At 40.4% G+C, this 12877-nt stretch overlaps 1 protein-coding gene across 1 annotated transcript; it reads left to right on the forward strand.

The window, feature by feature from the left end:
- The first annotated feature begins 571 nt into the window (after positions 1-571).
- Positions 572-6441, forward strand: EXOC1L (exocyst complex component 1 like). Its single transcript, XM_031049005.2, has 3 exons — positions 572-692; positions 4169-4299; positions 6178-6441. The coding sequence occupies exons 1-3, from the start codon at positions 572-574 to the stop codon at positions 6439-6441; spliced, it is 516 nt and encodes a 171-aa protein (XP_030904865.2).
- Positions 6442-12877: the final 6436 nt, after the last annotated feature.

Here is a 12877-nt window from a genome sequence, read left to right on the forward strand (position 1 = left end):
TCACTCATTTACTTACTGATGAAACGATTTGCACTAATTGTCAACTGTTTTCTCGGCAAACTGCCTTCAGTGCCATTGCCTCGTGTTTTTCCTTGCTCGTTCTCCCCCTCAGCAGGGACCTGGCCCAGCCCCAACGGCAGAACCTCCTGCCGCGATCATCGGAACCCCTCCCTCATTCCCCCCGCGGTCCCGATACCGACGGGGCAGCAGAGGCAGCTCCGTCCCCCTGCGCGGGTTGCGCCTCGCCGGGGCAGCCCCTCCCGCACGGGGAGGCGGGCGGACACGCGTGGGGCGGGGAGATGCACCGCCCTGCCTTTCCCCCGCCGGGGACCCGAGCCTTAACGGCGGCTATCCCCGGCTGCGGAGAGGGCCGGCAGGGAGGGAGAGCGTGGACCCGCCGGGACCGCAGCTGGCGATGCCTCCCTTGCGGCCGGGGGCCCAGCGCGGCCCGGGGGCAGCCCCCGCCGCGGTGCCCAGGGGGCGCCCGGTGCCGGCCGGCGGCTGCGGGGCGCGGGGGGCCGGTACCCGCCGCTGAGCCGCTACATCGGGAGGGGAAGAGGAAAGGGGAGCGATGTCCTCGCTGGTGAAGGAGGACCTGGCGAAGAGACTGTTCGGGCCCCGGCGGCGGCGGCTGCAGGAGTTCATCGAGGTGGAGGGCTCGGGCGCCGGGCGCTGCTACCTGTGCGCAGCAGGTACCGGGGCGGCGGGGCAAGGGTGCACCGCGAGAACCAGCGGGTTTGCAACGGGAGAGGGCAGCGGTAGGGGTGCGGGTTGTGAGAGGATGCCCAGTCTGCTGCTACACGAGCAAGCCATTCCTGTAGTTCTGATTAGGCTTTCTATAAGAAATTGTAACAATACATTAACATTGTGGGAAACATTTGTGACTTCTAGAGCTTCTGCACCATTCCTTGTCTTGGTCTAATGTCCCACATATTGTCCCTGTTACTCCGGGAACAATAAATTAGACTCGTGGTTTAAATAAATACACATCTGAATTAGTAATTGGTACGAGCTGTGAGTGAAACAAGATTGCTGTGATAAACTTACTTACCTATCTACTTACATTTAATTTCAATATGTCTCTTTCAAAACGTTTTTAGAACAAAGTTTTAGAAAAGCTTATTTGTCTTTGTTTTTACTTCACAACACTGAAATATGCTAAAAAAGAGAGGTGCTCTCATTCCTAAGTAGGTAGGTTGATGCAAATGCTACTTTCCAGTCTGTTTCTTCTTCAGGTTCAAAATATATATAACATATAGAAATAACCTATGCACTTGAGACATAGATTGGGTTAACATCCAATACGGGATGATGTCTACTGTATTCTGTTATCATTATCTTTCTACACGTTTGAAGTCTTCAGAATGTTTAAATTGTTTTACAGATTACTGGAAATTCTGAGCAAGCCATGCTCCTTGCACACATGTAATTTTAATAGGCTTTGTATTTTAGAACTGTTAGAAATTGATTCCTGAATGTTGTAGCTTCTGAATGTACAGAAAAACCAACCTGGTTCATAGTTTATAAACTATCTGGTAGAAGTATATTTAGTTGCATATGGTAGATAACAATGTCACTATTATCAAGCATCCAAAGAGAAGAAATAACATTACATGCCTTTAAAAACTTTGCTAAAAACTCTTACTAAGGTAGAGGATAACAAGTCATTAAAGAAAGCTCTTAATCAGATAACTGATTGGAAGTCCATGAAATATGAAGGAATATTTCTATAGAGTATTAAGAGTGGGATGTCTCCAGTATCCAGTATCAAACTCTCTTAATATATCCAGGCATAGTCAAGTAAGTGGTGAGTAGAATGGAAATTTGATTCTGAAAGACGGGTTGCATCTGGCTGCCAGCTAGCTGTTGCAGTCTGCTGTGATTCTGTAGGAGCAAAACACATTATCTAAAATCTTATCCTTGCAATGCAACCTCAGTCTATGCCTGTTGAGTTCAAATTACCATATAAAAAAAATTAAATTAGAAAAGCAGTCAAACTATAGGCAAAATTAGAAGTCTGTGCCTTTCAAAATCTGTTACAACAGTATCTCACTGTGGATAATTGAACAATCTTATTTTTTTGCAAGATTATTTTTGTCCAAGATTATATCCCTTCCTTTTCACAATAGCAAGTCCCAGTTCTTTCATGAAGGCTTTCTTTAAATGCTTTTATAAGCACTGGAAGAATTTAAAGTGGAAATGCAACCACATTCTGGGATTTTCACAACCCATTATTGGTGTGCCTGAGAAGAATGATAGGGTTAACATCATGTTGTCCAGCAGAGACTCTGAAAACGTGTTCAGACCATGGAAGACCTTAAGAAATGTTGGTGCTCTATGAAGGCATTGCAATACCTTCCGCAATCCTTCCCAGCAAAAGTTGTCAGAGTTTAATAGAACCAAATCAGCTGAGCTCAGCTTATGTTCTATATGAAAAAAATACATTGCCTTTAATTCTATTAACTGAGTGAAGAACAAGCAATATGTAAAATGCAGGGAAAGTAAGGAATATTTTGTTGCTGATGTTGTTGTTAAAAATAGTCCACCCAAGTTTCACCACTGGGCAGAACACGCTTCTGGTTTCACAGCTGCTAACACACCTGTGCTCTGTCCTTCTGTCATACTATTTCTGCTGCTGGCTGAGGGGTAGAGAAGTGGCAGTGTGCGGGACCTGGGGGCCACTAGGACATCCCCTTATATTTCCAGCAGGAGTGGGGACACTTTGGCTTGGGCTTGCTTCCTTTTGCTTTAACTCAGAGGGAGACAACATATCCCTTCACAAGCAAGCAAACAAAATGGTAGAAACTAAAACTATGAAGAGAACTTTCTCATATTACCCTACTAGATTTACTTGCAAATAGAAACTATTGTAACTTCTCCACGGAAGACAACACAGTGGTGATCCTCAGGTTCAAAACCATTGAGTAGCTATGTCTGATGGGACCAGGAGAAAAAGTGACAGCGATTTGTATTTCCCAGGCAGGGAAGATATAGGCTGAGAGAAATTTTAATAAATTCGTATATTTTCCACTGATTTTCTTTGCAATGGGAAGAAGGCATATCTCCAACATGTATCTTTTGTTTGTCTTTACTTAATAACAACTTTCTTATAAACAGGTAAGAGACGTTTTAACAGGAATAAGGTAAAATTAGTTATGTTTGAAAGTATTTTTTTAAAAAATTCAGGAAATATTTGGAAATAGAATTTTGCTCCTGTATTTGTACCCTCGTGCTATGATGTTGAAATGGTCCTGCCAGATATAGATGACATCTTGCCCTTACTTTAGGCTACTGGATGGCTGGGGGAAGTAGCCTGCCCTCCAGCCATCATGCTGGATGTGCAGGAGATTGTTCAGGCTCTGGTGCTTTTTACTCTCATTATCATGTATTAAAGAAATCTAGTCTCCTACAAAGTATTCAGTGTAATAAATTAATAATGGTAGCTATTGCAAAGAGTGTCTTTGTGCTCTTTTTACTCTCATGTCCTGCCTTAGTCAGAAAATAGTGGATTCTGCAAAGATAACACTGGACAACTCAAAGCTTTAAGAAATGTTTTTGATGTTGTTTTTCTTAAATGGCCTACTTAGGTATTTTATAGGGAAACGAAAATTTTGCTTTGAAAAAGGGGACTCTTTTCACAGGGACTCTTCACCAGAGACTGTAGTGATAGGACAAGGGATAATGGCTTTAAACTTAAACAGGGGAGGCTGAGGTTAGATATAAGGAGAAGCTCTTTATTGTGAGGGAGGTGAGGCACTGGAGCAGGATGCCCAAAGAAGTGGTAAATGCTCCATCCTTGGCAGTGTTCAAGGCCAGGATGAACAGAGCCTTGGGCAACATGATCTAGGCTGAGGCATCTCCACACATGGCAGGGGGATTGGAACCAGATGATCTTAAGGTCCTTCCCAACCCAAGCCATTCTATGATTCATTCTATGATTCTATGATGAGCAAGGTAAATCCCGAATCTGCTAAAAGTTGACAGGTTTCACAGACTGTGAAAGTGGTGCTTTTCCTACTACTTGGGCAAAATAAAACTCCTAAGTCCAGATTAATCACATGAAGCCCTGTACATCATCATGTAAGTTATTATCTAAAATGTAGCTTAAGTCTTTTCTTACCAGAACTTTTGGGAAGTACTTTCTTGCATATCTAATTTTTTCTTTCAGTGACTAAAAGTGAAGAAGTAGAAATATGGATGGTTAAACACTTGCGAGTGGATCGAGAGGAGAAATATGAAATACTTGAAAAGTGGTTTTTGAAAGATCTGGAGATGATTGATGGAAGAGAAGCAGACACTGTAAGTGTTATATATTATTAAATGCATGTAATAGTGTATACTTTTCTTGTATTGCAATTTGGGATACAATATTAAAATACAATTAAAATGCATTATATGAAAAAGAAAGTTATATATAAACCAAAAATAAATCAAACCTCCAAAGAATTTTGGCTTTGTTGCCTGTGAGAGGCTCCATATTGCATTTACACTGTTGTGGGGAAAGAGGAAGGAGAGATTTTCTTGTTTGTTGTAATCTTTTTGATCTTTCCAGTTGAGATATGAGGGAGGGAGAGGCTGGGTGTTTTCTAATTTGTTCATCATAACTGGGAATAAAAGTTCTCCACCTGCAGCTCCCAGTATAAATTGGAGTTAATCCCATAGATTTTAATGTGTGCTTGAAAACAAAGCTTTATTAAATATTTTTGTGAAGATTATTATCCTGTCATTTGACTGTATGAATCTATCCTCTGAGCTACAAAGTCAACATCACACATGTGCACGGTTTGGTGTAGCAGTGCACAAAACAGTGCCTCTTTCACATAGCTTCATCTCACAACACTTGGATCAATTAAATATTTGTATATTTGTGTGTGTAAATATGAAACTGCTTTGGCTAGATGGGGCTGATCTTACTGCTAAAAAAGTCTTCATCTCAGATACAAATTCAGAAAGGAAAAATGGGGATGCAGTAGTAATTACAGAACACCACCAAAGTAGAATTAAATCCTATTTTACAAAAGATAGAAGAATACGCTGAGGAGAATATCTTACTGCATGTATGAGAAGTCATTTTAATGGTTGTCCATGCATAATAAATGTAGTCCAGGAAAAAAAAAAAGTACCTTTTTCCCTTTCAAAGTGCTTTCAAACAAGCATAAAATAGAAGTCAGGTTATATGATGCTAGTGAAAGAGAAATCAAGAGCCCCCAAGAGAGGTTTCAGAGCCTTGTTCCAAGGAAAATGACAAACTGTGGTTGTTCTCATTCTGTCTTACGCACAATACGCACATCACTCTCAAGTCTAAAACTAGGAACCTGGGAGATGGAGGAGGTGAGCTCAGCTTCAGAGTATCCCTGCATCCTGTGAGCTCTTTGCAGTTTAAGCCAAGGTGGGGTGGAAGCCAAAACTAATAATACTTCACATCCCCTCTCCAAATTATTTTGCTTCTGGATATGTTGCCATCCCTTCCAAGCCAAGGCAGCCAGAGGGTTTCCTTATCACTTGCCTGCATGAATTTACTTTAGCTTTTTTCTGAAGTGTTGTGCTAAAATATCCTTCAGAGATGAATCAGCCTCCCTCAACTGCTATGATCAAAATCTGTCTCATTTCTAGTTAAAGAAAAGCATAAATGAACCTCAAACTCATAATTATGCAGTGATTAACTGCTATAAATATTCATAATAGTTTTTCATATCCATAGAGTTTAACAGAAGTGAGATGCTGCTAGGATTAATTGTGCCAAAGACCCATAAAGGACAGAGAATTACTATTTAGGCAGGAAGGGCAATCAATATTCTTCTTCTGACAGGCAGATGTTGTTATAGTCCAAGGCAAGTGCTTTTCATATAGTGTGTTTTAGGCAACATGACAAATTGGTTCATTTCAAAACAAGAGTTTATAATCCAAATAAAGTGCAGCGTACTGCTTGGCCAAACTCTGAAAGTTCTACTCAGGCGAAACTCCTAATGGTGAAGATTTGCAGCTAATTATAAATTGCCACTCTGTGAAGTTTTAAATGATCCTTTAGTATCAATAGGACAAGTAGGCAAAGTCCTTTTCAAATGGAGAAAATCAAAAGGAGAGAAAGCCCTGAAGGTAGCTGGGCAGAGAACAACAGGTTGCCATTCTAACACCTGTAAAGCATATAATAATTTCATTCTGTCTCCATTTCTTTAGGATAATCCATATTTTGATATGCACTTTCACAAAGTCTACAGCCTGGAAGCATATAGTTGTGCATCTAAGTATACCTTTGCTCGAACACTGAACAAACTCAACGAAATTTACCTTAAGAAGGACTTGAAGATTGTGAACTTTGATGACACCTACCTAAATGATGATTCAATCTGGTCTTCCAACAATAGGGATTGCTTGGTACTTATGAGGATATGCTTCTATGCTTCCAACCTTCTGTGTCTCTCCCTGTGTCCTTTGTCCTGAAGAAGCATTTTCTAACATTAAGGCAACTGCTTGACTTTTACTGACCAGCATTTCATAAACCATCTGATCAAAAAAATAGTGATATGCAGTATCTGCTTTTTAATTTAACACATAAGTAACAAATGGAACATACTTTTTACATAAATGATTGACTGTTCATTTATATATATTAGGAGGGCCTCGCTCTGACAAATACTTTCAAATATATGAGACTTTCAACATAGAACCAGTAATTCTCATAGTCAGTGGCAATTGCTTATGTAAGTAGAAATCGGCATTTTCTCATAAGTTCGTGGAGGTATAAACTATCTTTCATTAATAGCCGGAAATATTTTTAAAGCATTAAGAGCATTAACAGTTAACTTATGGTGTGAAAGTAGATATAAAAAAGCAACCAAATTAGTTTTGTATAAGAATGATGCACATTTCCATTTTCAAATGGAATATAAATATAAATATATATGTAAGATATAAATATAGAACTCCATTAAAGGGATCACACCTGCATCAATACAAGAATCAAACCCTCACTCTGATGAACTGCAGTTTTTGCATTCAGGTACCATGGGACCAACTTCTCACCTGCACACTTACATTATTTTCCCTCAACATTAAGTGTTCCCTTTGGTCTTCCCATTACTTATGACACTGTCTTAGAAACAGAAAGGGGTTGTTCTTAAGGAGAATTGCTTTGTCAGACCTTTCGAAACTTCTTTTGTATCATTAACATCTTTCTTGCACTTTATTGCTTATGTATATGAACAGGCCTGGTTAGAGAACAGAAATTGTTATGTCTCTACCTCTGGACAAAGAGTTAACAAAATACTATGTAAACAGTAGTTGTTGACTACTACAGTTACTTTGTAGGCAAGTGATAGACTTATAAAAATTCATAAAATTGAGAGTAATTTTGTCCAGCTTCTAGCTATGTGTTAGCATATTCAGTGCACTACACAAATGTGTGTTATTACTTAAGAGCTACATTTAACATGGGGTGGAGCCTACTGAGTGGTTTGGAATGTCTCACCCTTAACAAAAAATGAGGGCTGGACTTGTGACAGTATATCACAGTAGAAAAAGGATGAATTAAAGCTGTATAGAGCAAGAGCTGAAGAGGAGCGATTTTGACAGCAAGAAGCACAAATACACTGTCAAGAGTCAGTCAGCTAAGCTATTTGGCTGCTCTTTGCATACTCAATAAAGAAATGCCAAACCAGAAGGTCATTCAGAGAAGCTTCTGGTTAGAACATACTGCAGGAGAAAATTTGCTTTCCCTTTTGGCAGCAAAGAGAACAGGAAGACTAGCTGTGGAGTAAATCAGCTATGCACCTAGAGCTGACTGATGTAAATAGCTCCTAGGAAGTCTCAAGCTGGTTAATGTCCTTGCTCAGTACCTGCCATCTGTAAAATGGGACATGTGCACAAGGGTACTGTGACTTGTATTTCACTGTTGTCTTCCATGTGAACTCTCTCCTTTGAAAACATTTGCATAAATGGATTCAAAATTGAAATAATCTCAAGTAACTGAGAATATATTTGAAAAAAACTGTATAAAATGTACAGCTTTTTACTTTAATTTTTAAATGTTATCCTATTGCTTGTATATAGGAAAGGCCATACCTTTGATTAGCTGATCTTCAGAAACTATAGGTTTGTTCTAGGCATAGGTTGCAAATTACATTTGTTCTAATCCAAATCTGAGTAACCACGTATATCTTGCCAATTGTGAGGGCAATTTATGTGGGTAACACATATATTCTGTTTTTTGTAAAGACTGAAGTCTTATATTTGCCACCTAAATACTGTTAGAGAGAAGGACTGTATTTATAGTAATTGTTTATGTAATGCAGTTGTTCTTTATGGCATGTCTGTGGGACAATACAGCACAAGTATCTGTGTTGTAACATTTGACCCATAACTATAAGAAGTATTTGCCCAACAACCAGGTTCCACAAAATCATTTTCAATAGCAAGTATAATTTAGACTACTGTTATCTATTATACATTGTCGTGTTTGGGCGGTGTATTAACTGTAGAGGTCACAATGTTTTCTGTAATGTGCTGAATAGTCACAAGGAAATAGTTTCTGTGTGGAAGAGCTTCCATCGTCTTGAAATAAAAGTACAGACCTTCTAATGATCAGCAGTTCAGAACATTCTTTTGGAGTACAGGTATAGTGAATTCCTGACCAGAAACTGAAAATGGCTATAACGTTCTACTCTATTTAATGAACTTGCATCAGTAGTTTGAATATTCTACTCTTGTATTGTATAAACATTAAACTGACTGTATTAGAAGAGAAATAATCCTGCATTTTATGTGGAATAATACACAATTAAAACTTGTTTGGTATTTATTCTGCCTGATAACATAACATTTCAGACATTCTTCGCTAAGTGCTTAGACTAAACAAAAGGAAATGAGAAAAAGGGACATTGTCCATGTGAATTATTTAAGTTATTATCAGAAGAAATAATACTTTAAAAGATCTTTGTGGGTGAGGGATAGAAAGAGTTAATGAAATGGACCCAGGCGTTATCACCCTGGTCTGGTTTAAGCCTTGGGAACTGTAAGGAGAACAATGAAGGGTAAAGATTGGTTAGCAAAACAAAACAGGAGGTTTGCAAGATAAAGCAGGATGTGCATCTCAAAGACAGATCAAACAGTGTAAATATTTGTAACTCTTAGTAGTTTTGCTAAATTGGGATGATAAGGCAGTAAAAGAGTGGAAAATTACTGCTTAGCACTTAGTAGAATATAAAAGGGATGCAAGACAAGAAATAAAGGTCTTCAGATTTCACCAGAGCTGGAGTCCAGTCTTTGATACGCCACAGATCTTCGTTGATCCTCAAGGGCCTTCTTACATTTACAAAGGTCTTTGTAAGATGTCACATACCAAGACACTGTGTAATTGCTGACTGGTCTGATTGCGCTATGGAAAGTCTTTGTCCTGAGGTGCATTTGACTCACTTCATACAGTGCAACTGCAGCACAGGACATGGAGTATACACTAAAATACAAATGGAAAAGACCTGACAGGCTAAATAGCCCATCTTTCAATTAATGCAGAATTGTTTTCTACATCACATTTCCTGACACTGGATATACAGAATGTAGTTTGAAATACAGTATATGGGGATTCGCCTGCTGCTCCTGGAAGACTTCTCCAAAACCGAACAGGAGGAAACTTACAGAAGAAAAGGATTATCACAAATGCATTTGTGACAATCTTATAGAAGGTTTCAACAAATGATGGAGTGAACTGATATTTGAGATTGTGGATATAGTGGGGACTTTCTTCATAAGTCAGAAATTTTATCAGCTATATCTGTTCCATAGAAAAGTAAAAATAGGCATCCTTAAAATGAGAAAGAGTGATAATGAGCAAACTGAACTCTGTGCTTACTTGTTTAAGAGGCAGAAAGAGACTAGTAGCTGTCATAAAAGACTGATGATGTTTGTTTTCCTAAGTGTATTTTTTTAAATGTTTTAACCAACATCAGAATTAAGAACATGGGAAAACCTATGATGAAAGAATTTGAGAATATTTTGTATGTAGCATCTATCAATACTGTATTTGTCTTATTCTATACTTTTAAAAATACAGCAGTTTGCTGAAGCTCCATGCTATGAAAACCATTTAACATCATTACTCGGATAAGAGATTCCCATATCCATAAAAAAATACACTGGTGACATTCCACTGGAATTCATGGATTTAAGATCATTTTCACCACCTAAGACTCATGACCTTCTATTTAAACCAGAAGGACTCTTTTCCTGTGTTCATCATTCACGGATAATCAATCTTTTCCTGCATCTTAAATTAAGCAAATACAGATCAATGCAGAATTTTAAAAACAATTTTGGAAGCAAAACAGAGCAGGGAGGCTGTTCTGGACTGTACCAGCTGGTTAGTTCTCATTTTTCTCCTTCATATTTCACAGTCACACATATAGGAACCCACCTCTTCCCAGTGAAAGCCTATACCACTTTTTTTGTCATTTACCTGTCATTACCTGTTCCCCAATACTTTCAGTCACTTTCAACATATAAATCTATCTTCTTCCAGTAAAGCTGAGGGTTATATTGCATAATTTGTAATACACAATTGAAGAGTATTTTGTCATGGTTTAAAGTCACTATTGGAAGATCGAAGACCCTCTCTAAGGAACATCTGTGGGAAGCTGAAACAGGAGGAAAGTGAATGTCATGGTGCATCCTGGAACATGACCTCATGTCAATTTTAACACGTGTAAACACATTTTAGCATTAACAAGCTACATTTTGCTTTGGGTTTTGTTTGCTTGTTTGTTTGTGGTTTTTTGGTTTGTTTTGTTTTGTTTTTTCTCTTTAGCAGAATTAACAGCTAAATACAGGAAATTATGAGGGGCTTGAGTAATAACACAGCTTTAAGAAACCTTGTCCGATCTTTTATGGCTGCCTTGTCCAGTCTTTATAGATCTAGCCAGAGACAGTTACATTTTGTGGCTGAATTGAGAAAATACTGAACTGTAACTTCTCTTTTAACCTTGGCCCTCATAAATGATATATTGTAGAGGTACATGGCAGGTTGTTTTGTAAATCAGAAAATAGAAGTACATTGAGAAAGACTCCATTGGTCAGTCGTGTTTAATACCTTCAGCCAAGTGGAAAAATTCTACAGAAATTTTACAGAAATGAAGAAATCACAGTTTTACATGTGAAAAATCTACATTTTGGTAATGTGTAACAATTGCTTGGAAAAGACATTTTCTATTGTTCCTTATTGGTCATGGCCTGGCTACTACATTTTACCAGCCATACCCTAAAACCATGCTTATGTATTAACATGAATAAATCAAACAGTTCAAGTAATATGCAATGATTTCAGCCTTAACTCTGCATGCAAGCACTGAAGAAATACTATATTAATTTATATTAATAATGCTAAAAATGAGTTAACAGTATTGATGGTGTGGGGAACCTCCACTACAGCAAAGTCTGAACTGGAGGGTAGTTCCAGTTCTCACTGTATTCAGCAATGGCTACCAATAGCTACGGCCAGGTTTGGACATAATTTCTCATGATTAGATGCCAAATCCTAAATTTCATGATCACTAGTCACAGAGTAACGTTTCCCTCTGAATTATCCCAAGCATCAAATGCTGCCAGTTTCTAAAAGTCCTTCTACTTAGGAGGAAAGCCAGAATCCGAACGCTTTTCACAGAAGCTGTGTTAATGCTGTGACCAAATCGAATCACAGCATGTGGTCAGAGATGGACTTCACTGTCATTTGAAATTCTAAACTACTGTCATATTGTAATGTACTGCATGCATCTCACAACCCCCAGTATACCTGCAATTCTTTTGTGAATACACTTGTCTCCTAACAGATACAGCACTTAATAATAGCTCTGCCATGAGGTCAGCTGAGAACATAGATGCAAGTTGAAAGGATGTTAGTTTTGCTGTTAGGATCATAGAATCATAGAATAGTAAGGGCTGGAAAGGACCTTAAGATCACCTAGTTCCAACCCCCCTGCCATGGACAGGGACACCTCACACTAACCATGTCACCCAAGGCTCTGTCCAGCCTGGCCTTGAACACTGCCAGGGATGGAGCATTCACAACCTCCCTGGGCAACCCATTCCAGTGCTTCACCACCCTCACAGTGAAGAACTTCCTCCTTATATCCAATCTAAACTTCCCCTGTTTAAGTTTGAACCCGTTACCCCTTGTCCTGTCACTCCAGTCCCTCATGAATAGTCCCTCCCCAGAACCCTTATAGCCCCTCTTCAGATACTGGAAGGCTGCTATGAGATCACGAAGCCTTCTCTTCTCCAGGCTGAACAGCCCCAGCTCTCTCAGCCTGTCTCCATATGGGAGGTGCCCACCGTGGAGTCGGGCAGGAGCTGCCTCAGGAAGGCACACCCAGACGCAGTAGAAAGAAGCAGGATCTCCCTTCACCACGGCACCGCCTAACAACCTCTGCGGTGCTTTCACCACTCCAGAAGCTCGGGGGTTCTCGGTGTTACCGTTCCAGCCCAACGCCTCCGCACGCTTTCACTGCCCAGGCCGGCTCGGCACCGCTTTCAGGGCTCACAGCGCAAAGCCCCGCTCTAAGCACCCTCAGCCCAATCCGCTGCCCTCCGCCCTCACATCACGAGGCCCCGCCTCGCGTTACGCTCATCCTCTCCGGAAGAGGGCGCTGCGGGAGCTCTATGGGCTTCCTAGCCTGCAGTCTCGCTGCTGGCGTCACGTGAGCGGAAGCGGTAGCTGTGGGCAGCTTCAAGTGCTGGGTGTATGCGGCTGGAGACGCCGCTGGTTCTCGTCCGCCCCTGGCCCCGCGGTGAGAGCGAGGTGCCCCCGGCAGCCTCTGCCCCGCCTGTGGCGGCTTGCCGCGGGGCTCCCGCGTGTCGGGGCCGCGGGGCTCGGCGTGCAGTGGCGGCCGCT

Source organism: Melopsittacus undulatus, chromosome 7 (genome assembly GCF_012275295.1).
Source record: "Melopsittacus undulatus isolate bMelUnd1 chromosome 7, bMelUnd1.mat.Z, whole genome shotgun sequence".
In the NCBI taxonomy this organism is placed as follows: Eukaryota; Metazoa; Chordata; class Aves; order Psittaciformes; family Psittaculidae; genus Melopsittacus; species Melopsittacus undulatus.

What these genes read in the sequence shown, in the direction of transcription:
- EXOC1L (XM_031049005.2), top strand. Translation starts at nt 572, where the DNA reads ATGTCCTCGCTGGTGAAGGAGGACCTGGCGAAGAGACTGTTCGGGCCC. An exon ending in CTGCTACCTGTGCGCAGCAG is followed by an intron (nt 693 to 4,168) that starts GTACCGGGGCGG and finishes TTTTTCTTTCAG; the next exon opens with TGACTAAAAGTGAAGAAGTA. An exon ending in ATGGAAGAGAAGCAGACACT is followed by an intron (nt 4,300 to 6,177) that starts GTAAGTGTTATA and finishes CCATTTCTTTAG; the next exon opens with GATAATCCATATTTTGATAT.